This window comes from Pezoporus occidentalis, unplaced genomic scaffold (assembly GCF_034315485.1).
Source record: "Pezoporus occidentalis ecotype Australia unplaced genomic scaffold, CSIRO_AGI_Poc_V1 ctg253, whole genome shotgun sequence".
Taxonomy (NCBI): domain Eukaryota; kingdom Metazoa; phylum Chordata; class Aves; order Psittaciformes; family Psittacidae; genus Pezoporus; species Pezoporus occidentalis.
This window is the reverse complement of record NW_026914426.1, coordinates 145353-164326: the sequence shown is the minus strand read 5'-3', so window position 1 is coordinate 164326 and position 18974 is coordinate 145353. Positions and strand designations below refer to the sequence as shown.

Genomic DNA, 18974 nt, shown 5'->3' with positions numbered 1-18974 from the left:
GCCTTTGAGATATTGATCTGCATTAATGAGATCCCCTCTCTCTCTGCTCTTCTATAGACTAAAGCCCATCTGCTGCAATCTCTCCTTGTAAGAGAGATGCTCCACACCCCTGATCATCCTTGTGGCCTCCACTGGACCCTGCCAGTCGCTCCTTGTCCTTTTTGTGCTGAGGAGCCCAGAACTGACCACAGTTCACATGAATGAGTTAATTAATTACATGCTTGTCTCTGCAGGAGCAGCAGTGGGACAGGATCCAGAGCCAGGCTGAGCATCCCTGGACACATGCACGTGTGGTGCGTGTCAGGGCAGTGACAGCAGCTAAGGACCAAGGCTCCCATCTCAAGCTGGGCACTGGGTTGGTGCTACATGATCTGTATTGGCCCCAGCCTGCAGCAGCCCAGGAAGAGTCCAGCCCCACACACAGCGTTAATGCATCAACCCCATTTAATGGGCTCAGGGGACCAAAGCCTTGCATGGGGCTGTGGCCACCCAGGGATGTGCGGCCGGGGAGGGGGGGAGTGGGGTGGGTGTCAGGGGTGTCTGTCAGTGTACAACTATACATAGCTAGCTATATAACTATATATATAAGTATATAAATTCACTTTCTATAGTAATTTTTCTATAGAAAGTGAATGCTATATAATTATTATATGCATAGAAATATGTAATTTATATGTGTGTGTATAAAATGTATAACTATAATACAGAAATTATTAATATAAAAGTATACACTATATCATATAGTGTATGTGTATATACTGTAGTGTATACTTTATGTGTATATAGAACTCTACATACATGTATACAAGCTATATATGTATCCATGTATGTATGGACATGCATTGTTGTATATTATTTTATGCATGTGTATAAAAAATATAAATATTTACATAGCTATATATGTGTATATGTGTCTGTTTATATGCTACATCTACTATATAAAATATATACTGTATATATCTAATACTCTATATAAAAATATATATGTGAATTTAAGTATCATATATAGTTACAGATACAGGTAGCTATATTCAAAGGTGTACATACCTATGAAAGCATGCATATATATGCACTCTTTATAACGTAATAAAATATGTATTATATATATACTCTGTATGTTTATATGTATGCAGTACATATAAACGTGTATGTCTATGTGTATACCTGATATACCTATATAAGCCTATATGTATATCTGATATAGATATGCATATCTATGTGTATAACAGATTTTTACTTAATAGGTTATGTAAGTGTATTCTACATATTATATAGGTAGTCTGTATTATATATTATATATGTATGACGCACAGTTACAGGCAGCATGCTTGCTCATGATCTTCCTTGCATGCTCCATCCAAATACATTCATGTATGAATGTATAGGCATACATACACACTAATTCTTCTAGATAATATTATAAATATGTAATATATATTATATAGGACCTATATTTAGTTTTAAAATATGTTATTTGGTATATTACTATATTTAATGTATGTTTATCATGTATATTTGTAACTGAAGCAGCTGAACCAGACCAGGGCCAGCACGTGGCTGTTGGCAGTAGCCGGCTGGCCGCCCTCAGGAGCCAATGTGCTTGGCTGGGATTTTCCTTTGCTCCTTTTCTCAAGCAAAAGGGGAGCTTCTGCCTCCATCCCAACACCCCGCACCTCGCTGAGGCCATGCAGGGCTGGGCAGGGGTCATCTTAATGGGGAAGGCAGCTGGGAAGCAGCAGGCAAACCAATCTATTTACTCAATTAAATGATGCACTATTCAGTCATCAGGTTTTAAGTCACCTTTTATCCCCTCCAGAATAAAGAGCTGATTATAAAAGGGGGGGTGGGAGGCCAAACCCTTCAGATTAAATAAAAGCTTAAGGTATTTCAATGCAAAGCTCCTCTGGGGTGCGTCAGCCCCTCCTGCTTTATAAAGAGGCTTTGCATTTGGGGAGGGTCACCTGCATAAGGGGCACCGGTGCTACTGCTCCAGAAGACCCATGTACTCCAACAGCTCGCAGGAGCCCCCAGATAACAGGACCCCGGGGCCTTTCGACGGCCCCCAGTGGCCCTACCAGGCCCCACGGAGCATGTACCTGTTGGTGGCCGTGCTGATGGGCTTCGTTGTGGTCTTTGCCTCGGTTGTGAACACCTTGGTCATCGTGGTTTCCATCAGCTACAAGAAGCTCCGGTCGCCCCTGAACTACATCCTGGTGAACCTGGCCGTGGCCAACCTGCTGGTGACGCTCTGTGGCAGCTCCGTCAGCTTCTCCAACAACATCAACGGCTTCTTTGTGTTCGGCAAACGGCTGTGTGAGCTGGAGGGCTTCATGGTCTCCCTGACAGGTAAGGGCACAAACCTCAAGACCTGTCTTGGTCTTTGGTTGGGGCTGTTGTGTTTAGTAAAGAAGCTCTGGGGAATGTTTCACTGCACAAAACCTTTGTCAGGGACATTCCAGTGGAGAAACTGGTTGTAACCACGATGTACCACTGACACGCAATTGCCAACTTCATTTTTAAGGGTGAAACAGCCTCCCAGCTGCCCCTGTCATAACAAAACCCATCTGACTTCTTGTTATGACTTCAACAGCTCTTAATCATTGTCTGCCACGTCCCAGCACAGGCAGCAGAGCAGTAAGAGAGCCTGCTCCCAAGCCAACCCTCCTTCTCTCCCAGGTATTGTGGGGCTGTGGTCCTTGGCCATCCTGGCCTTCGAGCGGTACATTGTGGTCTGCAGACCCCTGGGAGATTTCCGGCTCCAGCACCGGCACGCCATCAGCGGCTGCGCCTTCACGTGGAGCTGGTCACTGCTCTGGACGACCCCACCGCTCATGGGCTGGAGCAGCTATGTGCCCGAAGGTAGGGGAGATGTGCTGCAGACCCCAAAGCGTTGCCCTCTTGCATACAGTTCTCAAGAATGGAGTAGTTGGAGAGTGTCTGTGCTGGTACTTAGAATTTAACACCACTGCTTGCGCAGTCAACGATCCTCTCTCAGAGGTTGTTCTTCAGCAGTTACCCACTGCTTGACACAATAAATTGTTCTTCCATGTCTGATGGCCATTGGAGCCACGGGCTGCTCTGGCTGCTGGTGCACATCGAGCAGCACCCAGCACACACCCAGCCCAAATCTGCTTGCGGAGAGGCTCGGCATAACACTGTACATCACAACACATCACTCTCCTCTGACACAGCAAGCAGCCAGCCAGCAAAAGTGGTGGCTGATCTCCAAGTCACTGGGGATGGAAAAGCCAGAGGTGCTTGAGCAGCATCGATACAAGGGGGCAGTGCTGGTGGTTGCTGTTTTGGAGGCTGTTACTGAGACCCTGTCCAAGCCCATGACCAGTTTAGGCTTGATTCAAAACTTACTTGTTCCAGGTCTGAGAACCTCTTGTGGGCCCAACTGGTACACCGGTGGCAGCAACAACAACAGCTACATCTTGGCCTTGTTTGTCACCTGCTTTGTGATGCCCCTCAGCCTGATCCTCTTCTCCTATGCCAACCTGCTGATGACCCTGCGGGCAGTAAGTACGGCCAGTACAGGCGAGTTAATGGTTTTCTGGTCACAAAACTGACGGTAAGGCTACATCACCCCATGTAGCCATGGGATCATGAACCTCACATCAGGTTTTTGTGACAGTCACCAGAGCAGCCATCTCCTGGTGCTGATGTCAGAGTGCCTGAGGGATGGAAATGCTGTTGGAAGTTGTTAATGGGCATCTCTCTTCCCAACTCCCCACAGGCTGCGGCGCAGCAGCAGGAATCAGACACAACGCAGCAGGCAGAGAGGGAGGTGACGCGCATGGTGATCGTGATGGTGATGGCCTTCCTCATCTGCTGGCTGCCTTACACCACGTTTGCCCTGGTGGTGGCCACCAACACAGACATCACTATCCAGCCAGCTCTCGCATCCCTGCCCTCCTACTTCTCCAAGACAGCCACGGTTTACAACCCAATCATTTACGTCTTCATGAACAAACAGGTGAGAGAGAAAATCATTCACTAATGAAACCACGGCTTCACTGGGGCTTCTGGAGAGCAACTTAATGGCCTCATAAAATACGGAGGAACCATCTATCTTACCTGGAAGCGTAGATGCAGGCTCTGGGAGTTGCTGTATAAGCTGCAAGGTTTGGGGGAATAAAATGCAAAAGGAGGGAGCAGCCTCTGAGCCCAAAGGAGAGCTCATTTTCTGCTTCCATGATTTTATGGGGTCGGACAACTTAATTTTAGATCACAAACTGCTCATTGAACAGACAAGGCAAACAGAATGAAACTTTTATTGTCAATGAACTGCCAGGACCTGCAAGGAGGTGGGCTGGAAATTGATGCAGATCTCACCCAAACTACACCAAAGTGTCCACCCCTCAGCCTCTGCCCCCAGGTCTCGAGGTGGACACCAGCCTTCTGCCACGACACATAACCTGTCCCCTCCTGCCCAGTTTCAGAGCTGCCTGCTGACAACACTCTGCTGCGGAGCCCACCCTGGGGGCAAGGGAAGAACTCTTGCTGCCCCCGGCCCCCATGCAGGCGCTGCTGCAGGCAGGCTGCGGAATAAGGTGACCCCGTGCCCCCCCGTCTAACTGCTGCCAGACCCTGCCCGCACCAACGTCAGCTCTGGGCTCAGCCTCGTCCAGCACGGGCAGAGAAGGGCCCTGTGGTGTCGCTGCTCCCCATGCCCAGGAGATGGGTGGCTCTTGGAGGTTAGAGAGGTCCCCGCAACCTGATGCTGCCCTGACACACATGATGTTGTCCTCTTGTGGGACAGGAGCCACCCCGTCATGGCTTGAACTGCAAACTTCCTTTGCTCTCCCAGGGAAACACCCCTGCAGCCCCTCACCTGGGGCAGCAGAGTCTTTTAAGAACAAAACAAAGCACAGTAATTTTAACTCGATGCAAAACATCCCAGGTGGCTGTTCCGGCCCGGAGGGAAGTTGAACATGGTCCAGCTGTGATACCACCTCCAAAGCGGTCATGTTCACCGTCCTTAGACAGACTGAGCCCTGTTTGCATTGCCCGATCCCACACTGACGTCTGAGGTCACGCTGGGAAGCTAGCACAAACCCAGCAGGTATGTTTAGGTGCAGACTGTGTTAATAAACATTAATGAATATGGACAAGGTCACAGGCTTTATTGGCTGATAGAGGGTGCGACAGCAAACAGCTTCCTGCTACTACAGCTGGCACTGTGTCTCGTGTGGCAAGTGCCACATAGGCTGTGGTAACTGATGGCAAGGAAACCAGCTCAAAAGCACAGAGATGGGTTTTGTTGTTTTGGTTTTTTTTTAACATATTTAAGGCAATAAGGTCTTAAATCCACTGATTTTCCAGCAAGGGTAAAAGCACAAGCTGAAACAGGCTCTAAGGACAAGGCACAGCAGAACTACTGCTGCCAGAACGCCAGGACATTATCAGAAAGTAAAATATGCCACAGCCTGCGAGAAACAAATAAAAGACAAAAACCCTCCATGGGGCTCCACGCCTGATCTTGAACCTCAGCACACAATGTTTACCCACAGCAGCTGCAGTTACACTTCTGGACTGCAAGGCAATTCATGTGATTTAGGAGCCTATGGGCATGGCTTCTAAGCTCCAGGTCTAGACAATACCACAGACAGCAATTCCCCAAGACTGTTTTATCAAATCACTCTACCTTTAAAAACTCCATCAACAGCTTGTCTGCCTTCATAGTAAATCATCTTTCAAATTTTGATTCTGCTTTCAAAATGAGACTGATCCAGTCACAAGATGATTTAAAGGTTCATGCTCCGCTCTGCAGTTTTGTTTCTATTGCACATGATCCCAACACACACTTCACCCCACTCCTCCTCCCACCATCTTCCACAGCTTTTGCTGTTGCAGCAAACCCATGAAGGAGGTAGAGGGAAGCAATGCTGGAAGTTGTTCCTCACCTCGCTTAATTGCCTCACTAGCATGCAGCCTGCAAGCTGCTAACAAGCAGTCAGAGCAGCAATTTGGGCTAGCAGAGATAACCATGAGATTTGGGAGGCCAATTTGTTTTTTTCTCTGAGGTTCTCTGCTCCAAAACAAGAACAAAACAGAACTCCCCCAATGGAGACCAGTACAACAGCAGGTACAAGGAAGCTGGAAGACAGCTGCTTAGAGAATGGACATTTTTCTTCTTGTCTTCCTCAAACTGATTTCAAGGCTTCTGCAAGTGCCTCCATCCTGGGTGCAGGGGGACTGGACACACATCCTCACCCCCAGCCCTGTCTCCTCACCTTCCTCTGCTTCTTTCCTACACACCAAGCAGCTCAGAGAGGAATTAGACCAGCTCAGCTTCACTGTTTTTAATTTAATTAATTGGCTTTCATTCTCTATGAAGCCCCAAAGCACCATTACATGGGCCCCCTCTGATCTCCTCTGCTGTCTTTTGCTGGTCCTTGTTTAATTGTTCCTGTTAATTACAGCTTTTGTGTCCATGCTTTATGTTATTAGGATGAATTACATTCATGTTAAACTTAAATCTGGGAAAGTACAAGCAGCTGAAAAACTGTAGTCGCTAGCTGCTGCATTCTGGTCTCGATAAGGAGAGCAGGCAGGCTATGGGACTAGTGGAAAGGCTCTCTGCCAACAGAAATAAAAATTCTCCACATTAAGATTAAAAAAAGATAGTGAAATAGTTCACCATCCGCTCACCATTTGGGCTGACAGATAAAACAGACAAATAAATGCTAGAAGCTAAGGAGATTTTTACATGTTGAAAACCAAAGTAATACAGTTACATGGATATAGAAATGCATGTGTGCTTGCTCCACTGCCACACTGCTGCAGCCCTTCAAGTTTTAATTTCTTTTTATTTCACTAAGCAAGTTCAGGAAAGATAACAAAACACTGCCCAAAGTGACAGAGAATGCCCAAAGTGAGAGGGAATGCCTGCTTATCAGTTATGTGTCACAAGCCACTAAGGACACAATAATACAATAAATTAGTGATTTCACTTTTGCATGCATTTGTCATGACTCTGCTGCTTACAGCACAATGCTCTGCACAGCCCCAGGCCAATGTGAAGTAGGATCTTCTTTCAGCAGCTTATATCAAGAAAATGAAGTTCTTCTGCCTGCAGCAAGGATACAGAACTCACAGGGAAAACCAGGTACCTGCAGTTGACAGAAGCCCAGGTTAGAAAATATTAAACTTTGGCCTGGACAGAATGATGTAATGCCCAAAAAATGAACCCCATTTTCCATGCACTGGCACTGCTGTTAACTTGAGGGGCAGAACTCAAACTGCAGCCTCCTTTTGCTGCTGTTTCTGCTCTAGCTCTATCGCTACCACACCACCACTAAATAGATGGAACATCTATTTTTTCTTGATTTCTTCTGAAGAAAGCTCCCCCAGGTCTGCCAGTCTGCAGCATCTTCCCTGGGAGTAGCTCTGTCAGTATCTAGTTTAACAAACAGTCTGGTGATGGGAAACATAGTTAACAACCAGTGAAAAAACCCCAGACTCCCCAGAAAACACTCAAAGCCAACCCCCCCCAAAAACAGAAAAAGAACCACATGGCAGCACAATAACCTTAGAAACTTTTATTAATTTGGTTTAACAACTCTGACCAACACTTACAGGTAGGCAGCATTTCCCTACACAAACACGAATGGAAAGGCAAGATGCTGTACACCCAGCTAAAGGCAGCTGTGATCCCATGGTCAGGTAGACTGGGACAGGGACAGTCATCACACCTCTTGCACCTCAACAGCATTTATCACAAGAAAAATTAACTATAAAGTTGCTGTACTCATTAAAATCCAGATCCAAACCTCAATTATATGCAGGGACTTTGGTGGTTTTTTGGATGAGGCCTTTACGAGGAGTGTGGTTTAATTAAACAACAAGTATTTTGTAATACTAACCAGATCTTCTCATACTCCACCTTTTTCTCATTAGCTTTTTGCACAGCAATTAATCCCCTTAATCAGTCAAATCAGTTCAACACTAGATCAAAAAAGCACTAAGAAAAAACAATAAACTACCTTGTTAAATTTAATGAACAAGGGAAAACACACACCAGAAGGCTGACAGAAAATAGAGTCATCATGCTAATACTGTGCAGAGAGATACTCTGCAACCCCAGTGAATGGTCCACAATGCTGTCAGTCTCAACTGCCCCTCAAAACTGGAAAATTTCCTCTGGACAACTTAAGCCTAGAGCAGCTTCCTCTCCTTTAAAACCACAGGGTAGAAACAGTACCCAGAAATCAAGCAAAGCAAAAGCTTAGCCTGTGCAAGCTCCACAAATTGAGTGCTAACAATATAATAAACGTGATACTGCCCAGCACAGCATCCAGTAGCTTTTACAGATGAAGAGGACCTTCTGAACTCCCTGCACAGCTTCCTGGTGCTCTGCCTGCGGCCCCAGCTCCCTCCTTTTTTCCATCATCTTCTGGATCTTGCAGACTTGCAGCCCTTGAATGACAGAAATATTGTGTATGATCCCAATTTTTTATACTTGCTTTTAGACAGGATGAATACAGAGCACTAAACCAGAAGCCTCTGGAGGTATCAGATGCCTTTTTATTTTTACCCTGACCTATACTGGACATCTGCCCCCTTCAACCCCCAAAAATCTGCCTCTCCTCTCTGAGACTACAGATGTGCTGTAGTTTTACATATGCAGACTCTAATGATTTTGAATGTAACAGCATTGAGTAAATGTAGTCTAACTACAAGTGGGAATAGGCTTTGGATCGAGCCATTTATGAACACAGCAGTATATACACTGCAGGGATCAGCCTGCCTGGTTGGCAAGATCCTCCTGGTTATCATGACATTTGCCTTCTGTGTTTAGTAACAACAACAATTCCTGATGCAAACACAAGAATATCTTGTGTTCCTTAGTAATATATGTTAGGCATGATTTATGACTATTCACTGGCGTTCAGTTTCTAGGCTCTGATCTTTGGTGCTACGAGGAAAAAAAGTTATTTAGACTATGAATCTTTTCCTCAAAGTGATGTATATGGGACTTCTGCCGTTTTCTTTGTTTCCTCCTATATTGCCATGACAGTATAACCATCTTCTCAAACTCTTCCTTAAAGTCTTTTCTAAAGAGCTTTCATGATTCTGTTTACTTACATTCTTCTCCATCTCAAAAAAATCTACAATTTTGTCAGATTATCTCTGATTTCTGTGACGACTATGCACTGCCTTCCAAGCCTACTGAAGTATTTGCTTTCCACCTACAGGAAATTATATTAACAAAACATTCATTTCCCTCTTAATTTAGTATGGAAGATTCAGATTGCTGTCTCCAGGCAAGTCCCCTGACACACTACTCTCTAAGGAGTGACAGCCCATTTTCTTATGGGCAAGTCCTGCATAGGTCTGTACACAGAACATAGAATAAACTTATGAACAAAAGAAAAAAATCAAACCAAAGAGCATGTTCGTGAGGTTGTTCTTGGATCTCCTCATCCCCAGGAACTGCACGGATCATCCTTTCTAAAATACCATCAAGACTAGAGTGAGCCCTGTTGAGTAAAATATTGTAAATGGATGCTGGCAAGTTTAATGCTACACATTTTAAAAGACAACAGTCATAATTACCAGGGTTCTTAAAAAAGTTAGCTTCCTCTAAGCAATAAATCTTGTTAAAATATATGAAACCATTACTCTAAATCTTTGTGACTCAAAGCCAAACATGCTTTATCCTTTTCTCCATACCTTTCTGTTTCCTCCGATAGATTAAATGACTCCTTAGTCCATAAACTATGATCTCCTTCATTTCTCTCAGATTCTTCTTTTGACTCTCTGTCTTCCATTTGAATTTGATTGGGAACTATTACACATAAACAGAAATATTTTAATATCAAAGGTATGAAGGAAGATAATAAAGAAATTAAAATGTGTTTTCATTTACTATACTTGGGAAGCTTCCAGTTGTCTGCCTCCCAACTACTCTTTCCTCAGCCATCTGATTTTCTACCAGTTAAGCAAATTCACATTCTCTGTAGTCAAAGGTGGCCAGTAGCAAGACCTAGATAAATATTTTACTGCAACACATTTTTAGATTCACAGGACTGAACAGCTTGCTTCATACTAAAATGAAAAATACATGTAGAAATTAATCTTTAATCTTTCCCTTTACAATCCCAGATATGGGAGAAAAATCAAAAGAAAACCTGTGGATGTTAGCTTTGTTACCCTGCTTAGCAAAATCCAGTGATACCCCCAAGAATTATCTCAGTAAGTTCTGTTCCCTACAGCATGTGAATATATTCAGCCACCTTCTGCTAAGCTATGATAAGCAGGAAGCAGTAGGCTGTCACAAAAATGGAGTCTGAAATAGCTGCACTTTATGCAAATACAACAAAACCACAGCGATAGAATGGCAAGCAATACAGGCTGCTGCATTCCTTACCACCTAAAACCAAGATATTCCTATGAATAAACTCAGTAGCTTCTATCCTTTGGGAAAAGATCTAACAAAGCTGTAGGATAACACAAACAAGTGCCAGTGTCGTTCTCAAGTGACTATGCTATTTAGCTTTTTTACAGACTAACTCATGTTCTGCCTTCTTTTTTTTCCTTTTTTGTCTATTTTTTAAACTGCTCTTCCCTTTGTGACTCATTGGAAAGAAATGCAGAGCCTGTGAAGATTTAGGTTTTCTGCTCCTCTGACATTACTTGCTGTACATCTGAAAATTATTCTCACTTATTACTATTTGCAGTTCAGAAAGCAGAGATTCATGACTGCTATCTTTGGTATCTTTGTAAAAGAACAGGAAATATAATACTGATTACCCCAGTGGATGCTATTTTCTTACACTATGAGATCAGAGGCATTATTTCATTATGGTGAATAAGAACCACAAGTGTGCACTGGCCACTTCCTCAACTGAACCACCCTTTCACAATGGAAACCTCAGTTCTCTCTTACATCAGCTGCCCACCATCTATACTTCTGTGGGTTTCATCACTTCTGTTTGAACACAGCATATGTTACAGTGCCATAATAAAAGTAGAAGATTAATTCCAGTAGCTCAAACCAGCAAGCCTTCCACACCAGAACCCTTTAGACTTTAGAGAGAGGCTATACAGAGAAAGACAGCAAACACTGGTGGAGGAGTTACTATTTGCAAAACCACTGCATATAACCTTACTGAGAAAGGGAGAATCCTCTTAAATTTCTGCTGAACTACAAATACACACACACAAAAAAGTGCTAATAACTGAAATTTATCATATAGTTGAACATACAGGGACAAGCATCCAGAGCAATTCTGCAGCAATGCAAAAGTGATTTTCCATTTGCAATCTCTACTTCAGGACTATTATCAACTAACCATTTATTTGCACTCCACAATCATACAACCCATTTTCTTCGAAGTCTTGAGCAACGGAATCTTGCAGCTTTAAATATTCTGTTAAAACCAGCACATTTCCTTATTCATCTACTCTTTCTAAATTGACATTACACAATGTAAAGTACCATATTACGTTATCCATCCAAACCCAGATGAAAATCTTTACATAATCTATAGTTAGTTCATGTACTTATCCTAAAAATTGTCTCTATCATTTATTCACTTGATGCCAGTCTTCACATGTCTTTGTTTTGGTGAATAAGGAACTAAAAAGATTAGAATGTAGGTACCATATTTCTCAAAGAGCATAGGAGCTATATACATTTAATTATCCCAATGTCTGGTTTGTAACTGAATAACCAAAGCAAATTCTTCGGTAACACACACCAGTAAAAACAACGCGGTGTTTTCACGCTGTGTTCTGTCTGAAGATGTATGTGATTACAAGAAGAAACGTAAATCACTGAGACTAAACTCCGCAAAAATACCCGAGGGATGCAGCTGCCTGGCTTGTATTCATTTTAATGGAGAACATGCAGTGCTCCAGGACACCTTTGAAAAGGTCTACACAAAATTCAGTTCCAGTGTTAAATTACATCTTGACTCAACAGACTGGCTGCTGTCTTCATCAGCAAGTAACCATTAGGTGAAATGCAGACAGTTCAGGGACTAACTTAGAGAACTGCCAGTTACTTACGTTGTTGATGCCTAATCTCCTAATCATTGACCTGACTGCAACTAATTTGGAAGCTCTTGTGTATTTTAGCAGTGAATGACTTGGGATAAATCCTGATTGAACACAGCTGGCAAGCCTCATACCATTTTGGGTGAAGTACCTCTTACCAATTTCATCCAGCAGCTCTTGGGCTGGTGGAGGCAGCTCATCAGTGAAGTGGTTAGATGCCTGTGAGAGTGCTGAGATAGAAAAAGAGTCTAGTTAATTAGCAGTGATTAATCCTTAATAACTGTGATACAGGCTTACATTATGACAGCATCTTGCTGACATATTTATCAACCTGCATGAGTCTGGCTCATTCACTTTTTATCCTTTAATAATTTCATAAATGAAAAAATCCTTTAGAGCTAGACTTGCACATTCAGTTCTCAATCCTGTATTGCAAGTTTTAGGCTAGTAATATTTACACTTTAAATGTAGGTTGACTGGAAGCCAGAGTTCTTAGTCTGCAGGTGCAAACACAAAATCCACAACCTAATTAGCACTAGCAATACACAGTTGTGTGCAACTACTGCATCATCCCTATAAAAATTGACACCAGAGATAGAAAAAAGAAGAGGGAGTAAAACTGCACAAATTTTTCAAAGCTGTTTCTCTGTTTATTGATCTTTCCATTTGGGCTGAGTTAAGACACTTACCAGATGCCTTTCTGGTTCCTCTCAAGGATGAGGGAACTGGCAACCCATCCTGTGGAGAAGAGGAGGCTGTGTGGAGACCTCATAGCAGCCTTCCAGTATCTGAAGGGGGCCTATAGGGATGCTGGGGAGGGACTCTTCATTAGGGACTGTAGTGACAGGACAAGGGGTAACGGATTAAAACTTAAACAGGGGAAGTTTAGATTGGATATAAGGAGGAAATTCTTTCCTATTAGGGTGTTGAGGCACTGGAATGGGTTCCCCAGGGAGGTTGTGAATGCTCCATCCCTGGCAGTGTTCAAGACCAGGTTGGGACGAGGCCTTGGGTGATATGGTTTGGTGTGAGGTATCCCTGCCCGTGGCAGGGGGGTTGGAACTTGATGACCTTAAGGTCCTTTCCAACCCTAACTATTCTATGATTCTAAGATCATACTGAATGAAACACAAGGTAAATGGAAGAACTGTTGATCTTCAATCCTCCCCTTCAAAATACTAAACCCCAAATGAGGTAAAGCCTGAATTAAAATCTTAGTTGACCATTACATTTTAAAATAAGCTCTTCAATCAGTTCAGAATATGAAAACAGAGGTAGCATCCAGGTAAGACAGATATGTCAAAAATGTTGCTTAGGCTGCTGTGCACTCATCTTTTAGCCAGCCACAAGGTACTGTCAGCTATATAATCTTTATCTGTTTCAGTACTCTGTATGAACAATTAGATGGGAGTTCTCTGAAAGAGCAGTTCCAACATCTCTCAAATTCCCATTCTCTGCTTTGAATCTTTAATAATTAAAGCCAGGCACACCTATCCACTAGAAGGGCCCACAAAAATCAAGACTGTAATAACAGGCAAGTCCTTGCTGTCCTCAAAATGCAAAGAGGTGCTTCATATACTTAATCCTACAATAAGATTTTAAACAAGAAAGTAACACAGTCAAGTATCTCTGCAGAGGCTGTCAGGGCAGCACTGCACTGTTAATGGGCTTAATGGATTCCAACTGTCTGCTACAAACACAGAAAGACACAGACCTAACCCGATGACAACAAATGCAACTGCTACTGTTCTGGTTGAACAAACTCCAATTTAACCTTTAAATGATAACTCCATCAATGGATAGCAGTAAGAAAAGCAAAAAGGAAACTATTTTATGTATAACTGTCTGAAAAGACAGTTAATGCTGTGGCTCCAGGACACCTTCAGTTCCAAAAAGATTACTGAAAAATCACTAAAATGACCTTGGAAATTGTCAACTCCAAAGAAAGAGGATTTTTTGATACAGAAAAATTGATAACATTATGCCACATCTGTGCAGAATGAGGACAAACTTAATCCCCTAATACAAGGGCTTTCTGAACCTTTACTTGCTTCCGAACTACTAGATAGAGTCTTTCACCTCACTTTTCTTTCTCAAAGACTCACTCGTTTATGTACTCCCCAAAAAAAAATTTGAAGAATGTGAAAAACTTACATACTTAAGCAGGAATGCACATACATTTATTTCCATTAAAGTTTATACCCCACTTCCACATAGTCAAAAGCCTGTAGTTCACAAAACACAGAGTGTGCATTCAGAGTGGTTCAGATAAGCACCAGAAGACCAAGTGATCGACCACCCCCTCTGCCCCCAATAGAAACACACCTTTTCTACCCAACCACTTTGCAGATACCTACCACTTCAGTGTCCTGAGATTACCACATCCAATGCTGGGAAATTCTTTACAGCCAGTGAAGGGGTGGAGGGAAAGCAAAGCCACTTTGAAGGTGGTTAACATTTACATACAATTAGGTGCAAGGGGAAGCCAACTCTGTGTAATCAGTGGCACACACTGACTGCTTTGAAATCAATCTGAATTCCTGTCATTATGTCTACAGACCCGGGATTCCAAAACACCCACAGAGACCTAGAAATACTCCTGTGCTTCTTATCTTGCATTTGTTTTATGGAAAAATAGTTTCTAAAAATGCTTTTAAATGGCTGGCATAAGGCAACTTTTCTAGACTTACAGGTTGATTCAGTGCAGATGAGCAAACTCCTGAAGCAACTGAAGGAATCTCAGCGCTCTTTCCCTCCTTATGGGCTGTAGTGAATATCCTGGATGCTGCAGAGGTCTCTTCAGAACCGCAAAAGGAAGAATCTGAAGCTACTTCATGGCAGCATTTGTATTTTTCAAAGGCTACTGGATTTTTTTCTTCTAGAATTAAAATAAGAGAGCAGAGCTGGAAAGTTCTTTTTGGTTTTGTTTTTTTGTATCTTCATCACATTTCAAAAGAACCAGAAAAAGGCTTCTTGTACTTGAACAGGCACCTGCACAGGAAACTCTAGGTAACTACTGCCCATAAATAATCCCTAAACAGAAGTCCAAATGGATTACCTAGGAGTTCCACCTCAGAATATTTATGCAAAACACTGCCAAGTGAGAGATTTCTACTACTGTATTACACCAAATTAATGAAAGTACAAAGCAAATGATGATTCATTGCTTGTAAATGCCACAAGTTCAACAAACATTGATATCACTTTATCAACACTCAAAACATACTAAGTGCTTATTATATTGTCTGTCTTTAGAATGCTAAAATTTATAGGTATCACTTCAAATCAATTTCTAGATGAACAATTTCTGATTTATGAAGGCTACCATTAACTACCAAGTAATTTCAGAGGCCTTTCAGACAGTGGCTATTTTAGCTATGTCCCCATAAATTCCCCTTTGGTTTGGTGGTTTTGATTTATTTTGACTGAACAGGCTCCAACTACAAAGCTGTAGCTATCCAGACCAAAACAATGAGATTTCAAGCCACAAGTACAGCATTACTTGTGCTTATTTATTCCAAGGCTGACATTTCTGCATTGGTAGGAGTTTCCACGATTCACATCAAGGATTTTTACATTAGCAAGTCTTGGCAGAAAGGTCTGAGTCCTAGCATAGAAAGGTTAAGTAATTCACTGATCCTTCTTTCTTTCCCCTGTAGTTACCTGAGCTGAGTGGAGTGCTGAAGCTCCTTGGTGCATGACTCACTCTGGGAGTTTTACAGTCTACATCCCTGTAGCAGCAATCTTGCTCATAGGGGATATTCGACAAATTGTGAATATCTGTCACTGATCTGAAGTATTGAAAGATGTTCTGACAGTTAGAATAGCTACTTTTACACTTATGAACCAGTAATTCTGCTATTTTTGGGTTCTTTAAATTTTATTTTTGCTCAGCATTATCTAGTTTGCCATAAGAAAGAGAGACATTCCTTTTCAAAACTTCCCATAGAATTCCTGGAAGGCTATAGATCACCACCTTCAATAATCTTGCAGAGACATAAAAGGTTATCATATTTGCTTTCCCTTCCTTTATAGGATTTCTTAATTTTAATAATTTTCCTACAGAAGCGAGCTCAGGAAACTGCCTCTAGAATGGGCAAGAACTCCAAATGTGAGCCACTAGGCAGAAAACTTATCCAAAGCCAATGGAAGACCTCAGAGTTTAATAAAAAATAACAATCCATTAAGACTAAACATAGGTCTTAGGAGCCTTTAGAGTAATTAACCAGATAAATTGAACCTGCTAAAGACATGCACAGTGATGTCCACCCAAGTTACAACAATTCTCCAGTGGCTGCAGGACCACATTATATTAAGGAAACTAACATCTTCTGCAGATATATGCTGGATTACATTGTCCTCAGAAAACCGTAAAATGAACAAATGTCTACTCTCACTGAATCAGTAATTTCTATGCAAATCCCCATTATCTGTAAAAAGAAACTAACTTTACTATTTAAGTCACAAGCATATTGTGCAATTTTTTTCCTGAAAATCTCAATCGTGACTTTTCAGTAATAAAATTTATTTAGCTACAGACTAAAAATTTGCTCTTTTTAGTAATTTTACTACTTGTCATACAGACAGAAGAAACAAGGAATCCTAACACCAATGTAAAGAAGCACACCCAGATTAACACTAATTACTTATGAATATGAAAATATTTCAAACTAAGGACAACTGGATGAGATAGCTCTTTTACACCAATCTCCCATCTTATCACATGAATATATTCTTTCAGTACTTCAGTGCACTTTCTCTCTCTCAGCTTTAGTCTGTTTCATCTTCCTGTTTGCACCAACCCAAAACTTTTACAGTGATAATGACCAACTTGCTGAAGTTTTGATAGAAAATGGTCTGTGGCTCTTACACATCCTTTTCTTGGCATTCTTCCTGTGTTATTTCTTGTGCTGCTTCAACACTGGAATAAGGGAAGAAAGGCCATATTCAGTGCATTTAGTTCTCTCGAAAAGTTGAGAGGACTACCTTTTATCTGAGGCAGACTGCAGCTCATAAAAATATTTTGCTTAAAACCTTGCAAGAAAAATGCCATTTTAAGCACATTAAGGAGAAAACTTTTAACTGACATACGCAGTATCAAAACAGGAAGTTAAATAAAAATCTATGACTATACATCACTATATTGTTTCATCATCCTTTGACTGGTCTGCATTGCAAACTATTCTCTCAAACTGTAACAAGTCCTTTCAAGGTCAGAGGCATTCAAAGGGGATTAGTCAGATGGCCAGAAAGCAACCGTCCTCTGTCCTGCTGGCAAATGCTCAATTCCTAAGTGAAGGGAGCAACCAAAACCATTACAATTTACCTTCAGGCCAAGTATTTACACACTTGCTGCCTACTTTTGACAAGGGTAACTCAGTTCCTCCAGTAGAGGAGAGAGAGCACAACACTGACAAGGCAGTAAAAGCTGCTCTCACTCCCCCACTTGGAATGAGTGAGCAGCAGCTAACTCTGGAGGAACACAAGCTCAGCTACAGTGAGGCTAGGGGTTTTGAAGAAGCCCAAAAGCCACTGCTGAAAGACCGTTAGGGCAAGAACTTTTCTACTTTAAACAGAAATACTCCTTGCAGCATGAGGTGGTGATTCTGGCCAACATCTCTGCATATTAATAGAACATAAAATGCACAAAAATACTGGATATAAACATCTCATGTCTGACAGATGAGACTGCAAGTCTCCGAGCATGGGCTAATGTTATCTGCAGGCAAGATACAGCAAGCATACTTGCGTTGGATTGTTCCCACAGTAGAGGAAAAGGCATGATCTTCATGCCACTTGAGCTCCATAAACGAAAGCACAACAAAATTAAAACAGATGACTGAAACCTTAATTTGAATTATCTCTGCTCTGTTTAAGACCGTAGCTTATCAGTGTGAAAGGAATTGCAATATATACATGACTTCTTTTTCCTATTTTAGCTTCCTCATTAAGCAAGCCACAACTGAGTATTACCGTAAAAGTCAAAGCCCCATGAGATCTGTGAAAGGCCTTTTAGTATTTTCTTGGCAAGGAACTATGATATGTAGATAATAATTAAAAAGCACCACTGGCATCTTATTTGAATATTATATATATTTATATATACAGAATTAATAAAGATAGCACACTTTATAACCTAATTTATGCTTGGAGTAACAATGAAAGTATATTTATCTACCTGGCTACAGGCATATGACTAAGTTGATTCACTCCTAGCATGCTACTGCCAAAATTCTGCGCCGCTGTGCTGCAGAGTAGTGTTTTTCCTCCTGAATACAAATGATAAATGTTCCCTGTTACTGGGTTTTGCAAGTACAAAAGAAAGCAATAACTCATTGAGCAGGAAATTGCAACTTTATTAAATTTTTTTTAGTTCTTATGACCTTTGTTGTTTTCAAGAGACAAATGTGTTTTAAAGACACATTTTCATAAACATACCACAGCTGTCAGACAGTCAACCACTGAAGCATTGGGGAATATCACAACACTTACAAATTTGAGCTAAGAGAGGCAACAGACTACTGAAACAATCATCCTTCCATTATTCTGCGCACAGAATGTTAGCTTTTACAGTTAAGCTCAAGATCCTTCTAGCAATAAGCATATTAACATGTAGATACAACTCTAGCTCAGTTTCCAGCAACATAGCAAGTTGCATAAAAAGATACAACATTGCCCTGGGGTAAAAATAAAAGGGTTGCGAACAAGTTCTTTTTTTTTTAACTGAAACACAGCAAGAACATAATCTTCACACTTGACAATATTTCAGTTACTGCAATGCCCAAACCTCATCTTCCAAAACTTTGAGCGTCCTGAACTCTCACTAAAATCATGAGGAATAAGAGCCCAAGCAACCCTGAAGAATCAAGCTCCAGCCTTCTGACAGGAGTGCTGCTGACAGAAAAAAAAACCAATCTACGTGCAACAAGACTCCATCTCACTGACTCAAAAGTGCCTTCAAAACA

At 41.8% G+C, this 18974-nt stretch overlaps 2 protein-coding genes across 9 annotated transcripts in view; one reads left to right on the top strand and one right to left on the bottom strand.

Moving 5' to 3' along the window:
• The first annotated feature begins 1890 nt into the window (after positions 1 to 1890).
• LOC134166122 (pinopsin-like) lies at positions 1891 to 4055 on the top strand. Its single transcript, XM_062623455.1, is given in 6 exon segments — positions 1891 to 1971; positions 1974 to 2346; positions 2677 to 2859; positions 3376 to 3521; positions 3740 to 3987; positions 3989 to 4055. Coding segments are annotated over 6 exon segments (1098 nt in total).
• Positions 4056 to 7532: 3477 nt separating this feature from the next.
• The window catches only part of TEX14 (testis expressed 14, intercellular bridge forming factor), a 30056-nt gene continuing 18614 nt past the window's right edge, over positions 7533 to 18974 (bottom strand). For 2 of the 8 annotated variants that reach the window (XM_062623448.1, XM_062623449.1), the window contains exons 20-29: positions 18188 to 18278; positions 16880 to 16930; positions 15673 to 15800; positions 14700 to 14887; positions 12699 to 12747; positions 12168 to 12239; positions 11304 to 11381; positions 9682 to 9796; positions 9393 to 9488; positions 7533 to 8424 (exon numbers count right to left, since the gene is read on the bottom strand). In XM_062623448.1, coding sequence (XP_062479432.1) covers positions 8313 to 8424; positions 9393 to 9488; positions 9682 to 9796; positions 11304 to 11381; positions 12168 to 12239; positions 12699 to 12747; positions 14700 to 14887; positions 15673 to 15800; positions 16880 to 16930; positions 18188 to 18278 — 980 coding nt within the window. In that variant the 3' untranslated portion in view covers positions 7533 to 8312. Of the gene's footprint in view, positions 8425 to 9392; positions 9489 to 9681; positions 9797 to 11303; positions 11382 to 12167; positions 12240 to 12698; positions 12748 to 14699; positions 14888 to 15672; positions 15801 to 16879; positions 16931 to 18187; positions 18279 to 18974 lie in introns of those variants that run through there. The other 6 variants (XM_062623451.1, XM_062623450.1, XM_062623452.1 and 3 more) reach the window with 6 other exon arrangements.